At 41.9% G+C, this 20,889-nt stretch overlaps 1 protein-coding gene across 1 annotated transcript in view; it reads right to left on the bottom strand.

The window, feature by feature from the left end:
* Positions 1 to 1,068: 1,068 nt before the first annotated feature.
* Positions 1,069 to 20,889, bottom strand: part of ca14 (carbonic anhydrase XIV) — a 27,744-nt gene continuing 7,923 nt past the window's right edge. The window contains exons 4-15 of the mRNA XM_008280714.1: positions 20,419 to 20,564; positions 18,182 to 18,277; positions 18,035 to 18,101; positions 17,480 to 17,637; positions 16,850 to 16,976; positions 13,395 to 13,418; positions 13,222 to 13,306; positions 13,038 to 13,079; positions 9,721 to 9,827; positions 6,629 to 6,652; positions 6,456 to 6,540; positions 1,069 to 1,174 (exon numbers count right to left, since the gene is read on the bottom strand). Of these exons, the coding sequence (XP_008278936.1) occupies positions 1,069 to 1,174; positions 6,456 to 6,540; positions 6,629 to 6,652; positions 9,721 to 9,827; positions 13,038 to 13,079; positions 13,222 to 13,306; positions 13,395 to 13,418; positions 16,850 to 16,976; positions 17,480 to 17,637; positions 18,035 to 18,101; positions 18,182 to 18,277; positions 20,419 to 20,564 (1,067 nt within the window). The remainder of the gene's footprint in view (positions 1,175 to 6,455; positions 6,541 to 6,628; positions 6,653 to 9,720; positions 9,828 to 13,037; positions 13,080 to 13,221; positions 13,307 to 13,394; positions 13,419 to 16,849; positions 16,977 to 17,479; positions 17,638 to 18,034; positions 18,102 to 18,181; positions 18,278 to 20,418; positions 20,565 to 20,889) is intronic.

Genomic DNA, 20,889 nt, shown 5'->3' on the forward strand with positions numbered 1-20,889 from the left:
TGTATAGATAATGGATGGATTTTTACTCCAAATTCCACATTGGAAGGGATTCATATCCTCGAAATTGTCCCTAATTCTTAAGAAAATGCAGCTCTGGATGGTTCTGGAGTGTTCTCATTAACTATAAAGTGAGAACAGCTGATGCAGTTTCTGCTATAAATACCCAAGAGAGGTATTTTCAGACGCTCTCTGTGTCCCGGTGCTGCCTTCACTGCTGCTTCTCACAGCTCTTGTGTGTTTAAATATGTCTTAAATGTGTATTTGAATTTGTTTTGTTCATCAGACGGAGCTTCAGAAACGACGTCTCCACTGTTGGAGTCACAAGATCTCTGGTAGTCAAGCAGTTTCCTGTCTCAAATGTACGTTTTCTCAGTTTATTGCAGGAAGCTGTTGTTTAACCATTTGTGGGTTTATCAGCCTTTAATTTGTTTGTAAAAATCCTCACGGCTACAAACATCAAACTTCTTACTTTGTTCCGTCTTGCGGATGCAGAAGATGCAGAAGATGGAAAAACACTTTTTTTTTTTTTTAAAATAAACTTGCAGATTTAGGTGCTGATTTCTGCTCATTTGATCCAGAAAATAAACCCCAAAACAGACAAAAGCGACATTCAGGTGTTTTAATGTGACGAGTTAGATACGACAACAAAACTCGGTCCGACCGGATGATGTGTAGCAGCTGAAATCCTCTTTATCCACAGAATAATCAGAATAATGCACATAAATAAAACTCATCCTGATGAGTTCAGACGCATCTGTATGTACAAATCAAAGGTGGACTTTAACGCCGGATTCTCTATTCTAAATCAGTGATTATTAATCCACCAGTCTGTTATGTAGTGCAGTGTGCTTTCAGATGAACAATAAAATACGTATGTACAGATTATTTACACGAGTCTGTCAAGTTCTTCAGGCTGGAAGGAGCCCGAACCAGCAAAGTGATGTATTTACTCCAAGAAGCTGAAGGAACGTAATGAACCGGGAGTCCTGCGCTTTTTCTTGTTGCTTTATCTAACTGATATTTTTTTTCTTTTTTCTGTGGATCAGAAGAAAGGTCTCTGATCTTGGGTTAAGGTTCGGTCTGAGGCGACGGCTCTTCTTTCTTTTCCAGCTCCGAGGTCGAGTTCAGAGCCACATCTTGTTTCTTCTCTTGTGCTTTTTCCGGCTCCTTTACCCTGAAACACCAGAAAAGTCGAAGTTATCCAAACTGAGGCGTCCTGTTTGCTGCAAAACTCAACTGTCAGTGTGTTGTAGTTTGTTATATCATCCAGAAGAGGGCTCTGTTTGGTTTAAAAAAAAAAAAAAAAACACTTCAGGATGAGTTCAAGGCTCCAAAACACCATGAAACACCCACCGAAGTCCAATTTAGTGTGTTTTAATCACTAGAAATGAGTAGTAATGCTGAATTAAGATGATAGATTAGTACAGTGAGGTTAAAATAAACTAACAAGGAGGCGCGTTAACGAGGATGTCCACTGGATTTCCACATCGCACTTTCAAAAATATCCTTTTTAAAGCGGAAATGCTGCAAAACATCTCATTTCAGCACTCAAATACATCAGGACACGACTGTTTTTGCTGCCTAATTCCAAAATAGAGCTCACGCAATTCTTGTTTTCCATAAAGGAAGCCTCCCAGCGAGCAGAGAACGTACCCAGAACGTCAGCTCACAAAAACAACAAAACATCTTAATCCAGTGATCAAGAAACGTTTAAAGAATATTCAGAATTGAACCAAGAGTGAATGTTTGAACATTCAGAAGACGTTTGGAGGATGTTGTCAGATTATAATAACAAAACGTTCTCAAACCAACATTCAGAAAACGTTCTCAAGATGTTATGGATGCCTCAGAAGACAGAATTTATTCGTTAAACGTTCCTGTAATGTGATTTATTAACGATGATGGAACATTTTGCCTTTTTGATGATGTTTCTGTTGAGAACGTTCCCTGAATGCAACGTTTGGCAAATGTTTTAAGAACATTTTTAAAAGAACTTTACCCTAACTTCACAAAGAACTTTAATTCTGCTCATGAAAGAACATTTTCTGTGCAGAACAATTGATAAATGCAATAACTCCATATTTTCTGTAGAAATATTTTTCTTTTTCTGGTGGCATTTCCTAAATGTTTGCAGATTCCCTTTTGCTGATGCAACGATGAAAATTTTCACACTGTTGGATGAATAAAGGCTTATTGTAATGGGCAATAAGAACACTAGAACTTTGCAGAACTTTCTCAGAACTACCTGATAAAACACCCTTTACTCCAATTTTTGCATCTTAAAAGACGCAGAGTTTGTCGACATGCAGCCTCCACATGTGCAGCGAAACAAAGAAGATCTGGCTGCAAAAATAAATCCGCTTTTTGGGAATATTTCAGCTGCAGAGAGGATTATGTCGACCAAAACAAGCAAAAAAAACCCAATAAAGTTCTTCCAGAAAGCGAGGAAAGTAATTAGTCTGATCTTTTAAATCGGCAGCACAAATCTCCGTATCCAGCTTAAAACCTGTTTTTCGATGGCTTTGCCAAAGTTAGGAAGGTTCCAAACGGCTTTTCTCTGCTGTTTTTAAAATTATTTTTTAGTTTCTGTGCAGATTCAGTTCTCTATAGTTTCACCTCGATGCTTTCTAGAATCATAAATTCTTTCCAAAAGAGTTTAAATTCAAGTTTTTCTCTCTTCCTCATAAACAAGGAGAACTCATTTTGCGGTCATGAAATCAAATTCTGAATCCGTTGTCAGGAGATATCAGCACTAAAAGTAAATTTACAGCTTTGAAAAGGAGCGGAACCATCCAGTGAACATGAGCCTCGCTGACAAACACCTGGGATTAAAGGATTATTCAGATGTTAAAGACTTTCTCGGGGAATTTCATAACTACTCCAGACATACAGTGCTGAGGAATTTCTTTAAGCGGGAGGATCTAAGAGGTGTTAAGGTGAGTCACGGCGAACCGGAGGTTAAAGGGGATCTAACTGTGGGGGGTCGGAGGTCATGATTCTTGAACCTTGGCATCGGAGCGGGCCGGTTACTGGGCAGGACGTCCCAGCTAGAGGTAGAGCTGCCGCGAGATCACAGGACACGATCACAACCATGACAGACGGAAAATCAACACACTTCAGAGCGCAAGTACTTTGAAATCTCACTCCGGCTTCATCAGGAAGCGGTGGTGACATTTCAAAATAAGTGCACGCTCCTGACTGACATTAGGAAAAGGAACGAAGGAACACACAGAGAAATGATCATAATTTAAATTTTAAAACAAGCTGAAGATTGAGCAAAGCGTGAGAGAAGGTTGCACCATCACAACGTTGCGATCAGGAGGTGTGAGCTGCACACAGACATCAGCCACAACGTCAAACCCGCTGACGGGTGAAGGGAAAACCTGGATTACTGTAAATTCCGGACTATAAGCTGCTACTTTTTCCACATGCTTTGAACTCTGCGGCTTAAACAACGATGCAGATAATTTATGGATTTTTACGAATTTGCCTCGAGACCAAAGTGACACTGAGAGCGACAACAACAGAGAGACTAAAGAAGTGACAAAGAAATTCTGAGGCTGTTCAAGTCCGACACTGAAGAAGACGACTTTAGTGGTTTTAGTGCAGGAGCAAGTTGAAGATAGCGATCAATGACTTTTCCTGGTAGGCTGCTGTAGTTTTTATTTTCTTAACCAGTCGTGTTACAGGCACCACTCAGAAAAAAAGCATCTACGGTACGTATCTGATTAAAAGTTTAAAAAAATCTTTCTGTGTAAACATCTCATGTTATGAACCTTGTAGACAAGTGCGGCCTGTGTATGTACAAATCTTGTTTTCTTTTCAAAGTTAGCAGGTGCGGCTTATATTCAGGTGCCTCCATAGTCCGGAATTTACGGTATCTTATCGCATCGAGTTGGAAGCAGGAAAAATGAGGATCTGTGACCGAAAAACTGGCTTGGGAGCATCTCCAAAACAGCAGGTGTTGGTTCAGAAGTCGCTGATACACAACAAAAGTAGCACAAACCTTAATAAAGTCAGAACAAATGCTGCAAGTGCATCACAAAAACCTCCTAGGACGACCACCGAAACTGGACGGTAGCGCGACAGAGGGAGGTGTCCTGGTTCGATCAGTTTCTTTTCTGTCTTTCTTCCAGGTGAGTAGATGACAGTGTGACTCTCTGGAGGACGTTCTGCTGGGAAACCTCGACTTCTATGTTAACGTGGATGTCATTTTGACGCCTCAACCTCTCTGCAGCACTGCAAACATTGGCCAGTTTTAAACTTTTGTGCAAGTTCCCACTGCAAGAACAGGGGTCTTTACTTTTTTTTTTACCTGATGAAGATCTGGCACCGAAACGCTGCCCTTATGAACTTTGCAAGTGAGAGCGCATGGGCGTCAAAAAAGACAAACTTAGGGGAGAATAAAGGTTCCTAATGCAAGGAAGGCACCTTTGACACTGAGTGGTTTAACTAAGAGAAGTCAAGAAACACCTTTTTTTTTTTGTCTTCTTCTTCTAACAAACAAATTGTTCTGCTTCCGTCATTGAACTGGAGTTGCACCCAATCACTTCTATTCGTTTTGTTGCACTCTAAGTTAACCTTCCATCTGCATCAACTTCATGCAATGCAAAGGCAACTTTTTCTCAGAAATGTTTTAAGGACAAAACTCAGCCTCCAAACTCTTGAGTATCTGTAGGATGGTTCCACCTCGCAGCTTCCAGATCTTAAAGTGCTGGAATTCAGACCTAAATGGAGACTGAAACGATACCACGCCGCTGGTTTTAATGTTGTGGCTGATGGGCGTAGACCAGACCATAAATGGGATCCGTTAATCAAAGCAGCAGAGCGGTTAAATCTCTTCCTGGCGGGAGAAAACCCTCCGCATGCTTCCGTTAATCGGAGGTGATTATGAGACGAAACGATAATTGGGAAACACGTTACTGAGGTCAGGGGGTCCGATTATCCTCGGCGCTGATCTTTAGCCTTTTATGGTGAAACATAACAAGAGGATTAAACACTCGCTGACATTTCAGTAGGAGCCCGAGCAACACTGGAGGTCTGATACCTGAATACAGCAGCAGTTATATCTGAAGTATAAAAGATGATATTTAACAGCTGCAACAGTTGGCTGCTTTTATATGTTTTGCACCTTGTTGTGTCCCTTTCTATCAACTTATTCTCGTAGATTAATCGTAGCAACTGGACTTACTTCAGTTCCTTGAAGACGTTCCACCTCTCATCCAAGAGGCTTCATCAGTTCTGACTGACTAGTTGGGAGTTCCAGATACTTATATCCTTAAGGAGCCGTTAACAGAAGGATATAGGTAAGGATACTCACACTTTTTACAATCATTTTGGTCAAGTTCGTGTCATTTTAGGCTAAATTTAAGTCACTTTGGCCATGAATGTTGTCGTTTTTACAGCCTGTGCAAACACTACTCTGGATAAAAACTGCAGAAAGATGCTCCACCATCAGCTGAATGTATCTCCAACAACTGGCTCCTCTGTTCTCTGGTTCTGATCCATGCTGCATTTATTTATTGATCCAGTAGGTTGGATTTTCCTCTCAGTCTCTCTGAGGAAACACTGCCTGCCTTTCAACTCTCTGAATTTTTGTCACATGACTGCTGGTCACAGATGAGTCCATCATGGCTTCACAGTTGTGCTGAGCAGTGCAGAATTGTTTGTTTTTCACAGAATCTAATTAGTGCAATCAATTTACTTTTGGCAAATTTTTATGAGAATGTGTAAAAAAAAAATGAATTTAATGAAATATTTGATTAATTTTCCTGACCGACATCAAACATAATTAGTTCTAGCACCGTCAGTAGGCGGAAAATCTGATGATTCTTTCTGTTTTTATAGATTCTGGCTCGTAAATTGTTTAAGTTTAGTGATTATTTTTAAAGAAAACTTGATTTTTAAACCTGGTGGTGGGTTTCGGAGTTCAGAGGGTTAAAAAATTTGACTTTTTAAACCAAAAAATAAACTCACGAGTACAGAAACCCTTTTCAGATCACCTCAAACATTTATCTGGTGCTTCTTTTGACAGCATCCTCTGTGTTCGTTCGGCTCCAATTCATGCCAGCGTCGTGTTTATCAGTGTGCTAAATACTGTTGGAACTCTTCAGCTCTTTCCTGGTGTTTCAAATTATACTTTATTTCCCACCCTTATTTTTAAAATCAAGAAACTGATTCAAGATCTGCGTCGAAGGACAACCATGAAGCACCGGGATAAAAGTCAGTGCAGGCTGAGCGTCCTGGTCAGTACTGAGATCAGGTAAGCCACCTGTTTACCGCGACTGTTTCACGGTGGAGGAGTTTAAAAAATCTGCTGAGAGAAAGGAGACAGAGTGAGGAAAGGCCGGACTCTTCCACGGGGATGCCACCGATCATCCGGTCGAACCAGAGCAGCGGCAGACCGGCAGCCAGGATGTATCTCTGTGAGAAAAAAAGAAACCAAAACTTCGTACCGTATTGTCTTCACGATGAAGCGAATGATCACCGCCAGGCCCACGCAGCCGCACATCACCCCGATCACGATGGCCGTGACTTCACCTGCAGGAAAAAACGCAGATACAAAAACCTCCAAAGATGCTAAATCATTTAAAGAAATGGCATTATTCCATGCATGGAAACAACTCACCAGAGGAGAACTCCTTCCCCGATTCTGCAAAATACAGAGTACAGTTGTGATTCGATAATCCGACACTAAATGTAAAACCTTCTTTCATGTCAGATAGCAAGGCTGTTGGATTGTCAAGACGGAGGTCAAGATAGAAGGAGGGCTTGATGCTGGAAGGCTCATTAGTTGTTAATATTTATTGTTTATAGTTGTGATAATAACTAGTAGGGCTGGTCCCAACAGCACTTTATGGGCCCAATTAATGATGAATATCAGAATATTCGGAGCGGTCGGGGGACACGTCCACCCCGGGGCAGCGCTCTGACGGGGTGGAAGTGTCCAGAACACACAGGCAGTACTTGGCTGCTGATGCTAGTTTAGTTAGCGCTCACACTTCTGTTTCCAGCATCAGCGGCGGTGAGGGAGTGGCAGATACGCTCCACCGTTACCATCCATGTTTACTTCCGTAAACACTGAGCACACTCGCTGTGTGTGATGTTGTCGTGTCCCCTTCTGCGCATGCGGGACACTTTTTGGTCGTATGAAGTTCACACAGCAGATCACATACAAGTCGCATTTAACTGGAAATGTGAATGAACTCACAAAAAAATTGGATATCACCAAAAAATCAGAATTGAGCATTAAGTCCTGCAGTCTGAACGTAGCCAATATGTGGGATTGTTCAGTCAGATAATACGTCATTTTCCTGATTGGTGACATAAAATGTCATGTTGGAGTCAGAATCCAAGGCTGTCGGTGTGTTATGGAAACCTGTCGGATAGCAAGGTTTAGGATTATTAAGGGTCGGATTATCGAGTCCCGACTGTATATTATTAGGAAAACATCAGATTTTTCTGTCACACATTTGGGAGAGTGTGATTGGTCGGTTTATCTCAGGACAATCTGCTGCTCTGCCCTTTGAAACAGTTTGAAGCTGCTGATATCACAGAGCTTCCAGTTCAGTCACTCCCTACAATGAGCACTTCACACAAATTCTTTCTCCTTTGTCTTTGGCCACCACTCTGTCTCCCTCTTTCACGTCGCTCTGTCTCTTTTTTTCCTCTCCCCTTTTCTCAGTTAGACTCTTGTGACAACAATGGGATCAGTGTTTAGATTTTTTTTGCAAATCCTTTTTCTCTAATCAGCTCACAAACAAACACAGCTCTCTCTGGGTTTTCCACAACTTTCCCAGTGTTTCTTTTCCCTCCTTCCTTTTCTCTCTAACGCTACCTTTTCCTAAGACTCTTTCTTTGTCAGAGTCGCTGGTAAATTCTTTCCACATTCCACTTTTCGCTCTCTGCATGCGTTGCACTAATTGCGAGCTTCGGGTGGGCATGGCCTCACGCTGGCTTGTTGTGGGGGTTCGCATTATGAGCGGCTAGTTGGTGGTAAATCCCTGCAGCGTGGATGTGTTGACGGGCTGTGACCCTTCACAACTCCACATTTGTGCCATTTGAAAGGACTATACTGATTACTATACTGATTGTGCATTTCCTTTGCAGATTCTGCAGTCTGCAAACCAGCATGAGGCGTGTCGAGCACAGGATATCTGGAGAATTCACAGCTATGTTTAGCTTTGTCGATGGAAAGCATGAAAGAATTAAAGCCTCCAGCTGGAAACCTGTAGCATGCCGCCCAAACAAATAGTGTGCATGCATCTATGGAATATGTAGACATGACCTCCGAAGTGGGCTAGGCACAAGTATGAGAGCCATATCATGCTTTCTGCATCTGTGTGCACAGAGAAACCAAACTTTGAAACAATTCTCTCCACGCTACAGGAGTTATGTGTCGGTCTGCAACACAACGGTTGCACTGCCTCTTTAAGTGAACACCCTGTTGATGTTTCCAAAAGGCTGTGATTTTCTACTTTTTACAGGATACAGCAGCTGGTTACAGACTGAGCTGAAGCACCATTTCAGTGATTGTTTCTGAGGCGTGTCCAGTTACAGTGGGTGGACGTAGCGCAGGATATCTGGAGATTTTAGTTTGGGTTTTGATGGAAAGCATGTACAAATTAAAGCTATGTTATAATTAAGTATGATTCAAGCTATTATGTGTTCTGAGTCTGTATTTTTCCATGATTCCTATGGTTCTTATAATTAATTAAGTTTCAAGTTATTATGTATTCTGAGTTTGTATTTTGTGCTGAGCTTATGTCCTCGAAGATAATGTGTCCGGTGAGAACCGGTTTGCACACTTGGAGACAGCAGAAATTCTTCTTTTCTATTAGATACGATTGCTACTTTAGCTACACGCCGTACCAACAACATCCACACACGTTGCTTACTAAATGTCAAGGACGTGGACAGAGCGCAGAAGAAGTATGCTTGTCCACGCCNAATAAAGGCTTATTGTAATGGGCAATAAAAACACTAGAACTTTGCAGAACTTTCTCAGAACTACCTGATAAAACATCCTTTACTCCAATTTTTGCATCTTAAAAGACGCAGAGTTTGTCGACATGCAGCCTCCACATGTGCAGCGAAACAAAGAAGATCTGGCTGCAAAAATAAATCCGCTTTTTGGGAATATTTCAGCTGCAGAGAGGATTATGTCGACCAAAACAAGCAAAAAAAACCCAATAAAGTTCTTCCAGAAAGCGAGGAAAGTAATTAGTCTGATCTTTTAAATCGGCAGCACAAATCTCCGTATCCAGCTTAAAACCTGTTTTTCGATGGCTTTGCCAAAGTTAGGAAGGTTCCAAACGGCTTTTCTCTGCTGTTTTTAAAATTATTTTTTAGTTTCTGTGCAGATTCAGTTCTCTATAGTTTCACCTCGATGCTTTCTAGAATCATAAATTCTTTCCAAAAGAGTTTAAATTCAAGTTTTTCTCTCTTCCTCATAAACAAGGAGAACTCATTTTGCGGTCATGAAATCAAATTCTGAATCCGTTGTCAGGAGATATCAGCACTAAAAGTAAATTTACAGCTTTGAAAAGGAGCAGAACCATCCAGTGAACATGAGCCTCGCTGACAAACACCTGGGATTAAAGGATTATTCAGATGTTAAAGACTTTCTCGGGGAATTTCATAACTACTCCAGACATACAGTGCTGAGGAATTTCTTTAAGCGGGAGGATCTAAGAGGTGTTAAGGTGAGTCACGGCGAACCGGAGGTTAAAGGGGATCTAACTGTGGGGGGTCGGAGGTCATGATTCTTGAACCTTGGCATCGGAGCGGGCCGGTTACTGGGCAGGACGTCCCAGCTAGAGGTAGAGCTGCCGCGAGATCACAGGACACGATCACAACCATGACAGACGGAAAATCAACACACTTCAGAGCGCAAGTACTTTGAAATCTCACTCCGGCTTCATCAGGAAGCGGTGGTGACATTTCAAAATAAGTGCACGCTCCTGACTGACATTAGGAAAAGTAACGAAGGAACACACAGAGAAATTATCATAATTGAAATTTTAAAACAAGCTGAAGATTGAGCAAAGCGTGAGAGAAGGTTGCACCATCACAACGTTGCGATCAGGAGGTGTGAGCTGCACACAGACATCAGCCACAACGTCAAACCCGCTGACGGGTGAAGGGAAAACCTGGATTACTGTAAATTCCGGACTATAAGCTGCTACTTTTTCCACATGCTTTGAACTCTGCGGCTTAAACAACGATGCAGATAATTTATGGATTTTTACGAATTTGCCTCGAGACCAAAGTGACACTGAGAGCGACAACAACAGAGAGACTAAAGAAGTGACAAAGAAATTCTGAGGCTGTTCAAGTCCGACACTGAAGAAGACGACTTTAGTGGTTTTAGTGCAGGAGCAAGTTGAAGATAGCGATCAATGACTTTTCCTGGTAGGCTGCTGTAGTTTTTATTTTCTTAACCAGTCGTGTTACAGGCACCACTCAGAAAAAAAGCATCTACGGTACGTATCTGATTAAAAGTTTAAAAAAATCTTTCTGTGTAAACATCTCATGTTATGAACCTTGTAGACAAGTGCGGCCTGTGTATGTACAAATCTTGTTTTCTTTTCAAAGTTAGCAGGTGCGTCTTATATTCAGGTGCCTCCATAGTCCGGAATTTACGGTATCTTATCGCATCGAGTTGGAAGCAGGAAAAATGAGGATCTGTGACCGAAAAACTGGCTTGGGAGCATCTCCAAAACAGCAGGTGTTGGTTCAGAAGTCGCTGATACACAACAAAAGTAGCACAAACCTTAATAAAGTCAGAACAAATGCTGCAAGTGCATCACAAAAACCTCCTAGGACGACCACCGAAACTGGACGGTAGCGCGACAGAGGGAGGTGTCCTGGTTCGATCAGTTTCTTTTCTGTCTTTCTTCCAGGTGAGTAGATGACAGTGTGACTCTCTGGAGGACGTTCTGCTGGGAAACCTCGACTTCTATGTTAACGTGGATGTCATTTTGACGCCTCAACCTCTCTGCAGCACTGCAAACATTGGCCAGTTTTAAACTTTTGTGCAAGTTCCCACTGCAAGAACAGGGGTCTTTACTTTTTTTTTTACCTGATGAAGATCTGGCACCGAAACGCTGCCCTTATGAACTTTGCAAGTGAGAGCGCATGGGCGTCAAAAAAGACAAACTTAGGGGAGAATAAAGGTTCCTAATGCAAGGAAGGCACCTTTGACACTGAGTGGTTTAACTAAGAGAAGTCAAGAAACACCTTTTTTTTTTTGTCTTCTTCTTCTAACAAACAAATTGTTCTGCTTCCGTCATTGAACTGGAGTTGCACCCAATCACTTCTATTCGTTTTGTTGCACTCTAAGTTAACCTTCCATCTGCATCAACTTCATGCAATGCAAAGGCAACTTTTTCTCAGAAATGTTTTAAGGACAAAACTCAGCCTCCAAACTCTTGAGTATCTGTAGGATGGTTCCACCTCGCAGCTTCCAGATCTTAAAGTGCTGGAATTCAGACCTAAATGGAGACTGAAACGATACCACGCCGCTGGTTTTAATGTTGTGGCTGATGGGCGTAGACCAGACCATAAATGGGATCCGTTAATCAAAGCAGCAGAGCGGTTAAATCTCTTCCTGGCGGGAGAAAACCCTCCGCATGCTTCCGTTAATCGGAGGTGATTATGAGACGAAACGATAATTGGGAAACACGTTACTGAGGTCAGGGGGTCCGATTATCCTCGGCGCTGATCTTTAGCCTTTTATGGTGAAACATAACAAGAGGATTAAACACTCGCTGACATTTCAGTAGGAGCCCGAGCAACACTGGAGGTCTGATACCTGAATACAGCAGCAGTTATATCTGAAGTATAAAAGATGATATTTAACAGCTGCAACAGTTGGCTGCTTTTATATGTTTTGCACCTTGTTGTGTCCCTTTCTATCAACTTATTCTCGTAGATTAATCGTAGCAACTGGACTTACTTCAGTTCCTTGAAGACGTTCCACCTCTCATCCAAGAGGCTTCATCAGTTCTGACTGACTAGTTGGGAGTTCCAGATACTTATATCCTTAAGGAGCCGTTAACAGAAGGATATAGGTAAGGATACTCACACTTTTTACAATCATTTTGGACAAGTTTGTGTCATTTTAGGCTAAATTTAAGTCACTTTGGTCATGAATGTTGTCATTTTTACAGCCTGTGCAAACACTACTCTGGATAAAAGCTGCAGAAAGATGCTCCACCATCAGCTGAATGGATCTCCAACAACTGGCTCCTCTGTTCTCTGGTTCTGATCCATGCTGCATTTATTTATTGATCCAGTAGGTTGGATTTTCCTCTCAGTCTCTCTGAGGAAACACTGCCTGCATTTCAACTCTCTGAATTTTTGTCACATGACTGCTGGTCACAGATGAGTCCGTCGTGGCTTCACAGTTGTGCTGAGCTGTGCAGAATTGTTTGTTTTTTACAGAATCTAATTAGTGCAATCAATTTACTTTTGGCAAATTTTTATGAGAATGTGTAAAAAAAATGAGTTTAATGAAATATTTGATTAATTTTCCTGACCGACATCAAACATAATTAGTTCTAGCACCGTCAGTAGGCGGAAAATCTGATGATTCTTTCTGTTTTTATAGATTCTGGCTCGTAAATTGTTTAAGTTTAGTGATTATTTTTAAAGAAAACTTGATTTTTAAACCTGGTGGTGGGTTTCGGAGTTCAGAGGGTTAAAAAATTTGACTTTTTAAACCAAAAAATAAACTCACGAGTACAGAAACCCTTTTCAGATCACCTCAAACATTTATCTGGTGCTTCTTTTGACAGCATCCTCTGTGTTCGTTCGGCTCCAATTCATGCCAGCGTCGTGTTTATCAGTGTGCTAAATACTGTTGGAACTCTTCAGCTCTTTCCTGGTGTTTCAAATTATACTTTATTTCCCACCCTTATTTTTAAAATCAAGAAACTGATTCAAGATCTGCGTCGAAGGACAACCATGAAGCACCGGGATAAAAGTCAGTGCAGGCTGAGCGTCCTGGTCAGTACTGAGATCAGGTAAGCCACCTGTTTACCGCGACTGTTTCACGGTGGAGGAGTTTAAAAAATCTGCTGAGAGAAAGGAGACAGAGTGAGGAAAGGCCGGACTCTTCCACGGGGATGCCACCGATCATCCGGTCGAACCAGAGCAGCGGCAGACCGGCAGCCAGGATGTATCTCTGTGAGAAAAAAAGAAACCAAAACTTCGTACCGTATTGTCTTCACGATGAAGCGAATGATCACCGCCAGGCCCACGCAGCCGCACATCACCCCGATCACGATGGCCGTGACTTCACCTGCAGGAAAAAACGCAGATACAAAAACCTCCAAAGATGCTAAATCATTTAAAGAAATGGCATTATTCCATGCATGGAAACAACTCACCAGAGGAGAACTCCTTCCCCGATTCTGCAAAATACAGAGTACAGTTGTGATTCGATAATCCGACACTAAATGTAAAACCTTCTTTCATGTCAGATAGCAAGGCTGTTGGATTGTCAAGACGGAGGTCAAGATAGAAGGAGGGCTTGATGCTGGAAGGCTCATTAGTTGTTAATATTTATTGTTTATAGTTGTGATAATAACTAGTAGGGCTGGTCCCAACAGCACTTTATGGGCCCAATTAATGATGAATATCAGAATATTCGGAGCGGTCGGGGGACACGTCCACCCCGGGGCAGCGCTCTGACGGGGTGGAAGTGTCCAGAACACACAGGCAGTACTTGGCTGCTGATGCTAGTTTAGTTAGCGCTCACACTTCTGTTTCCAGCATCAGCGGCGGTGAGGGAGTGGCAGATACGCTCCACCGTTACCATCCATGTTTACTTCCGTAAACACTGAGCACACTCGCTGTGTGTGATGTTGTCGTGTCCCCTTCTGCGCATGCGGGACACTTTTGGGTCGTATGAAGTTAACACAGCAGGTCACATACAAGTCGCATTTAACTGGAAATGTGAATGAACTCACAAAAAAATTGGATATCACCAAAAAATCAGAATTGAGCATTAAGTCCTGCAGTCTGAACGTAGCCAATATGTGGGATTGTTCAGTCAGATAATACGTCATTTTCCTGATTGGTGACATAAAATGTCATGTTGGAGTCAGAATCCAAGGCTGTCGGTGTGTTATGGAAACCTGTCGGATAGCAAGGTTTAGGATTATTAAGGGTCGGATTATCGAGTCCCGACTGTATATTATTAGGAAAACATCAGATTTTTCTGTCACACATTTGGGAGAGTGTGATTGGTCGGTTTATCTCAGGACAATCTGCTGCTCTGCCCTTTGAAACAGTTTGAAGCTGCTGATATCACAGAGCTTCCAGTTCAGTCACTCCCTACAATGAGCACTTCACACAAATTCTTTCTCCTTTGTCTTTGGCCACCACTCTGTCTCCCTCTTTCACGTCGCTCTGTCTCTTTTTTCCTCTCCCCTTTTCTCAGTTAGACTCTTGTGACAACAATGGGATCAGTGTTTAGATTTTTTTTGCAAATCCTTTTTCTCTAATCAGCTCACAAACAAACACAGCTCTCTCTGGGTTTTCCACAACTTTCCCAGTGTTTCTTCTCCCTCCTTCCTTTTCTCTCTAACGCTACCTTTTCCTAAGACTCTTTCTTTGTCAGAGTCGCTGGTAAATTCTCTCCACATTCCACTTTTCGCTCTCTGCATGCGTTGCACTAATTGCGAGCTTCGGGTGGGCATGGCCTCACGCTGACTTGTTGTGAGGGTTCGCATTATGAGCGGCTAGTTGGTGGTAAATCCCTGCAGCGTGGATGTGTTGACGGGCTGTGACCCTTCACAACTCCACATTTGTGCCATTTGAAAGGACTATACTGATTACTATACTGATTGTGCATTTCCTTTGCAGATTCTGCAGTCTGCAAACCAGCATGAGGCGTGTCGAGCACAGGATATCTGGAGAATTCACAGCTATGTTTAGCTTTGTCGATGGAAAGCATGAAAGAATTAAAGCCTCCAGCTGGAAACCTGTAGCATGCCGCCCAAACAAATAGTGTGCATGCATCTATGGAATATGTAGACATGACCTCCGAAGTGGGCTAGGCACAAGTATGAGAGCCATATCATGCTTTCTGCATCTGTGTGCACAGAGAAACCAAACTTTGAAACAATTCTCTCCACGCTACAGGAGTTATGTGTCGGTCTGCAACACAACGGTTGCACTGCCTCTTTAAGTGAACACCCTGTTGATGTTTCCAAAAGGCTGTGATTTTCTACTTTTTACAGGATACAGCAGCTGGTTACAGGCTGAGCTGAAGCACCATTTCAGTGATTGTTTCTGAGGCGTGTCCAGTTACAGTGGGTGGACGTAGCGCAGGATATCTGGAGATTTTAGTTTGGGTTTTGATGGAAAGCATGTACGAATTAAAGCTATGTTATAATTAAGTATGATTCAAGCTATTATGTGTTCTGAGTCTGTATTTTTCCATGATTCCTATGGTTCTTATAATTAATTAAGTTTCAAGTTATTATGTATTCTGAGTTTGTATTTTGTGCTGAGCTTATGTCCTTGAAGATAATGTGTCTGGTGAGAACCGGTTTGCACACTTGGAGACAGCAGAAATTCTTCTTTTCTATTAGATACGATTGCTACTTTAGCTACACGCCGTACCAACAACATCCACACACGTTGCTTACTAAATGTCAAAGATGTGGACAGAGCACAGAAGAAGTATGCTTGTCCACGTCATTGGTAACTGGCCAATTAATCTTGGGAGTGTACAAATCTTATCTATGTTCGGGGCAGGCCCAGCCCAAGAAGATATCTGTAACCTGGAACCGAAAAATCTCAGTTCAGCTGGACATGAGAGCACTCTCTGTCCCTCTGAATCCAGCGCTGTAAAACTTTACCTGTGACCTGAATAAACTGTTTAACCTGAGACCTGAACTTTTCTCTGACTATTCCTTGGAGCTGTTTCAACAAAAGAACTGGGTCTAACAGCTACCTCGACAGATGAAAACCTGTAGCATGTAGCAACTACTCTAAAAGGACAAATAGTTTGCATGGATCTATAGAATATGTAGAAATGACCTTCCATGAGGGCCAAAAAGTAGTCGAGTTACAGTGGGTGGACGTAGCACTTTTGGTTTGGGTTTACGCTACGTCGACGGAAAGTATGTACGAATTAAAGCTCGGTTAAATATACCCCAGATGGAAACCTGTAGCACGCCCCCAAAAATTTGCGTCCATGCAACAACTCTAAAAGGACAAGTAGTTACAGCGTTCTGCATCTGTGTGCACACAGAAACTAAACTTTGAAAGTGGACGCAAACATGGTTCTCTCCAGAAAGTAGTCGAGTTGCAGTGGGTGGACGTAACGCAAGATATCTGGAGATTTTAGTTTGGGATGGAAAGCATGTGCGAATGAAAGCTCCTCCAATGTCCTGCTGTGACTACTTCAATTACAACTCTGTTAACGAGGACTGTAAGTCTGTCTTTATCACGCATCTGTTCTGGTGAACATACGCTAAAGGGTCCAAGCTGTTCCTCGCGGATTTGGGCAGAGGATGAAATTTCACCGTCGCGAGCATGCAGCACTCCATATGAAATAATTTTGGCCGTATCCACAAGTGAGAAGCGTGTGCCGTCCATGTTAACATGACATTTCTGTGCAGCAACTAATCTACAAGGACAAGACTCAAGGTCAGAGGTAGCGTCTATGCACCAAATACGCCAGTAAAACCTGCTGTGCATCAGTGGATAGCAACTACTCATCCGCAGCAGTCTGTGTGGATTTAAAGCATGTTTAACTCTTAATGCCGCATGGTCTCGTCTTTCATTTAGTAAATTAAGAGTGTTTTTCATGGTGTGTACGTCGTCTAACCTGCAGAGAAGGAGGCGAAGACCACCCTGTGGTTGAGCGGCTGCGTTGCTCGGTAGTTGTCCTGCAGCAGCATCCTGTCGGCTTCTTCGGCTTTACTCGAGTAAAGTATTGTCTCCAGCTTGAGCAGCTGCAGTGGAGAAATGACGAGACGGGAGCAGTTTTAGTAAATAACACTAAATTAAAGCCGATAGCAAGTTTTTGCCCCGCTGATAGACGGAAAGATGACGGACAGTAAGTGTCACAAAAGAAATCAATTCAATTCAATTCAGTGTATGGAGTGCAGTCCTGTGCTGCACATCGTCTCACAAATAAAGACAGTTTGCTTTATCTTCCTCTCAGTCTCTCTTGTCTTCTCCTTTCTGAAACACTGCCTGCAGTTCAACCTAAAAACTCTCTAAAAACTCTCTCCTAAGCATTTCCTAAATGAAACATATCACATAAAGTAATTTTGATCAAATATCTTGTTTTTAGGTTGAATTTTCCTGACGAATATCACAAAAAGATTAGTTCAAGGACCATCGGAAAACTGAAAATCTTAAAAATAAGATGCCTTTCAGAGCTTCCAGCAGGTTTGGGGATTCAGAGTGTTGACGAACACGAGTTGGTCGTGTGCCGGCGTTTCAACCAGACCTGTGCTTTTGAGATTTGAACCCTTTCGTGGAAGACAGTCCAGAAGACGCTCTGGTAGCAGGGAGGCGTTGTCAGCGATCCGTTGTACCGGTAGTAGCGTCCGAGATCTTTAGGAAGCAGCGACTGGACGTCAAAGGCCGGGATGAAGGCTCTCTGGTCTGATGAGGAGGAAGGAAAGCCTCTGAGAGGTTGCAGCAGCACAGATAAGGAGAAAAAAAGCTCAAAACTTTGATTTATAGTCAATTTTTATTTGACTGACTGGTTTCTTCTGGGTGGAAGTGACATAAATGAGCAACAAAACATAGCAAGACATTAATTAAGGGTGTTAATGTTGACTTTTACCACAAAGAGGAACAAAATCCCAAGACTTTGATTACTGAGAACATAGAAATAGTTCGAATTCATCATTATGATCTCAAACAAAAAGTTTAACTGCGTTTTGTCACTTGCTTATGTAATTTCCAGCCAGAAGAAGCCAGTCGGTCACATAAAAATTGACCTTAAATCTAAATTTTCCAGCGACTTTAGCTGTAGTTCTTTTCTAAACGGACATACCTGCGTGTCTGATGCGACTCAGGTAGTTGAGGATGCTGTTGAACGCCTGGTTCGTCTCCTCACCTGTCTGGGAAACCAAAACTCAGGCCCAAATGTCACTCGCACTTCTCAAAATACAGTCATTCATTGGTTTTCTCGTTTCTTTACCACAATGAGAATCCCTAAAACGGCCAAACCGTCTCGGTGCGTCATGGCTGCTGACAGGTTCGGGTAAAGCTCGGAGTTGTAGTGAACCACGTGGAGCTGCAGGGAGGAAGAGGAGGATTCTGGATTCACACCGATGAAGGGGAGGAAGAGGCTTTAAATCCTGACAGCTAACGGTTAAAAAGAGTTGGAGGGAGATAAACAGAGGAAAGACTGCGTGCACACTCTCAGAGCAGGAAGCGCTTTTTCATTCGCTTCATTCATTATGTAATACGGCCACTCATGCGTGTCAACTTTTTTCTTTTTTTTCTTTTTAACTTTATTTGTGCTCGTCTTCATCTAGTTTGTGTATCAGCTCTGTGAGATTTCAGTCTCTACTTAAATCCCCCTCACACCTCTTGAATTGCAGCCCTGAAGGAGCCGCTCTGTTAGAGGCAGAAGACTTTTATTTTGAAAAAAAACGCTATAATTCCAGCTGGCAGATCTAACATTAGATACAGTCGTCCTCAAATGTATTCATCCACTTCCATTAAAGAAAAGGCAAAATTCACAACAGTCACTCAAATAACTAAAAACTGAAAAAAGTAATAATAAATTTTTTAAAAATTGCTAAATTATAATTTAGTGAAATAAGACATCACTTTTGAATTGTGGTTGAACAGAATTTAAAAAAAAAAAAATTAACGCTTTAATTTCCAATAGTGTTCCTATTTCAAAGGATGTCGTCAGGAACGCAGATGATGCTAAATGATAACGAAGAAGGAACGTTCTCAAACCAACATTCAAAACATGTTTCCGAGGTTTCAGGTGATTTTTATTAAACGTTCCCGTACTGTGACATATTAACAAAGGTAGTGTTCTGAGGACGTTTCAGGGGTGTTGTTGAGGAACACATTATAGAACATTCTTTTATAAAACCAGAAAGAACCGGTTATATTCTCAATGCAACAGTCAGAAAACATTTTCAAGATGTTATCGAGACCTGTCAACGCATAAACGCTCTATATACATTATTTCTGTAACGTGGAACATGGTGGCTGCGGTGATCTGATGATGTTTACCGTGTTGATTATTTCGATAACGTAATAATCGGGTCATTATTTTGTCAATTAATTGATTAATCAAGTTAAAAATGGTACAAAATGACCACAATGACATCTTCAGTCTCATTTTTTAATTCACTTTAGATGTTCAGTTTCAACAAGGCGACGTATTTGAGAAGCTGGAAGCAAAGATTATTTGGTCCTTTTGCAGGAAAAATGACTGTACCGTAAATCCCAGACTATAAGCCGCTACTTTTTTCACATACTTTGAACGATGCGGCTAATTTATGGATTTTTACGAGTTTTAGGAATTTGCCCCGAGACATAAGGGACATCGAGAGCGACAACGAAGAGAGACTGAGGACGTGTGTGACGAAAGAATTCTGAGGCTGTTCAACTCCAACACTGAAGACTTCAGTGGTTTTAGTGCAGGAGGAAGATGAAGATAGCGATCAATGACTTTTCCTGGTAGGCTGCTGTAGGCACTGTTCGGGAAAAAAAAGCATTTACAAATTTGTGTCCCGGTACGTATTTAATTAAAAATTTAAGAAATCTTTCTGTGTAAATATCTCATGTTCCAACGTGGACACCTGCAGCTTATAGACAAGTGCGGCCTGTATATGTACAAAACTTGCTTTCTTTTTAAAGTCAGTGGGTGCAGCTGACATTCAGGTGCTCAATAGTCCAGAAATTACAGTAATCATTGTTTTTTTTTTCTATTAAGCTTCAGGCAGCTATTCAGGTCACAAATACTTATTTTAGGCTTTTTAGGAACCAGCTGAGCAGTTTGGTTTCTTGCAAACGTTACTAAAACAAGGATAGACAGTGAAGTTGTTGAGGACTATTTTCAGCTGCGGATTCATACACAATAAATCTGCTGGAGTATAGTTTAGTGAATCACACATTCACAGCATTGTGTGAAACCCAAACTTTGCAGTGTGTCATTGTTACACTGCAAAAAAAGCTCCATTTATAATTGACTGTAAATTTTTGTTTATAAAGCTATCTCACTTACTTCAAAGTTCATTTTAAAAGCTGAATTTTCTATAACGTGCTCGGTTCCTATCCTTCTTAACCTCATGTGCTTGTTGACGATCAGAAATCTGCTCTGATTGACAACTGACAGGTTATCTGTGCTTGATACTTGTCACCTCTTTAACCCCTCATGCAGATTTTACCATTTGGGTGCTTTTGTACCTCTGCGTCTGCGCTCAGCCCGTTGATGGTGTGTTCGCTGCCCCCGTGACTCGGCCCGCCGCTGCCCCAGTGGAGGTGCATCTGCACAGCCGTGAAGAGCCACGGCAGCCCCCCGAGGCCCATCCAGTCCGGCAGCTCGATGACCACTGACGGAGGGAGAAATGAAGCAGACTTATCATCTGAAATCTAAAGGAAACACTAAGAAAGCATATAATGATGAGAAACTGGATTTGTTGTTTATTATCATCTCATGATCATTTTCATGTTAAAGTTCGTGTGATGTTGAACAAGTTTGAGGTCAGTTTGGGTCAGGTTTTGAATACATTTTGTGCAAATTTCTCTCAATTTTGGCAAATTGACTCATTTTGGACACTTTTTTCAATCATTTTTGGACAAGTTTGTGTCATCTTAGGCTAAATTGAAATCACTTTGGACATGAACGTTGTCATTTTTACAGCCTGTACAAACTAC

Source organism: Stegastes partitus, unplaced genomic scaffold (assembly GCF_000690725.1).
Source record: "Stegastes partitus isolate 25-593 unplaced genomic scaffold, Stegastes_partitus-1.0.2 Scaffold207, whole genome shotgun sequence".
Lineage (NCBI taxonomy): Eukaryota > Metazoa > Chordata > Actinopteri > Pomacentridae > Stegastes > Stegastes partitus.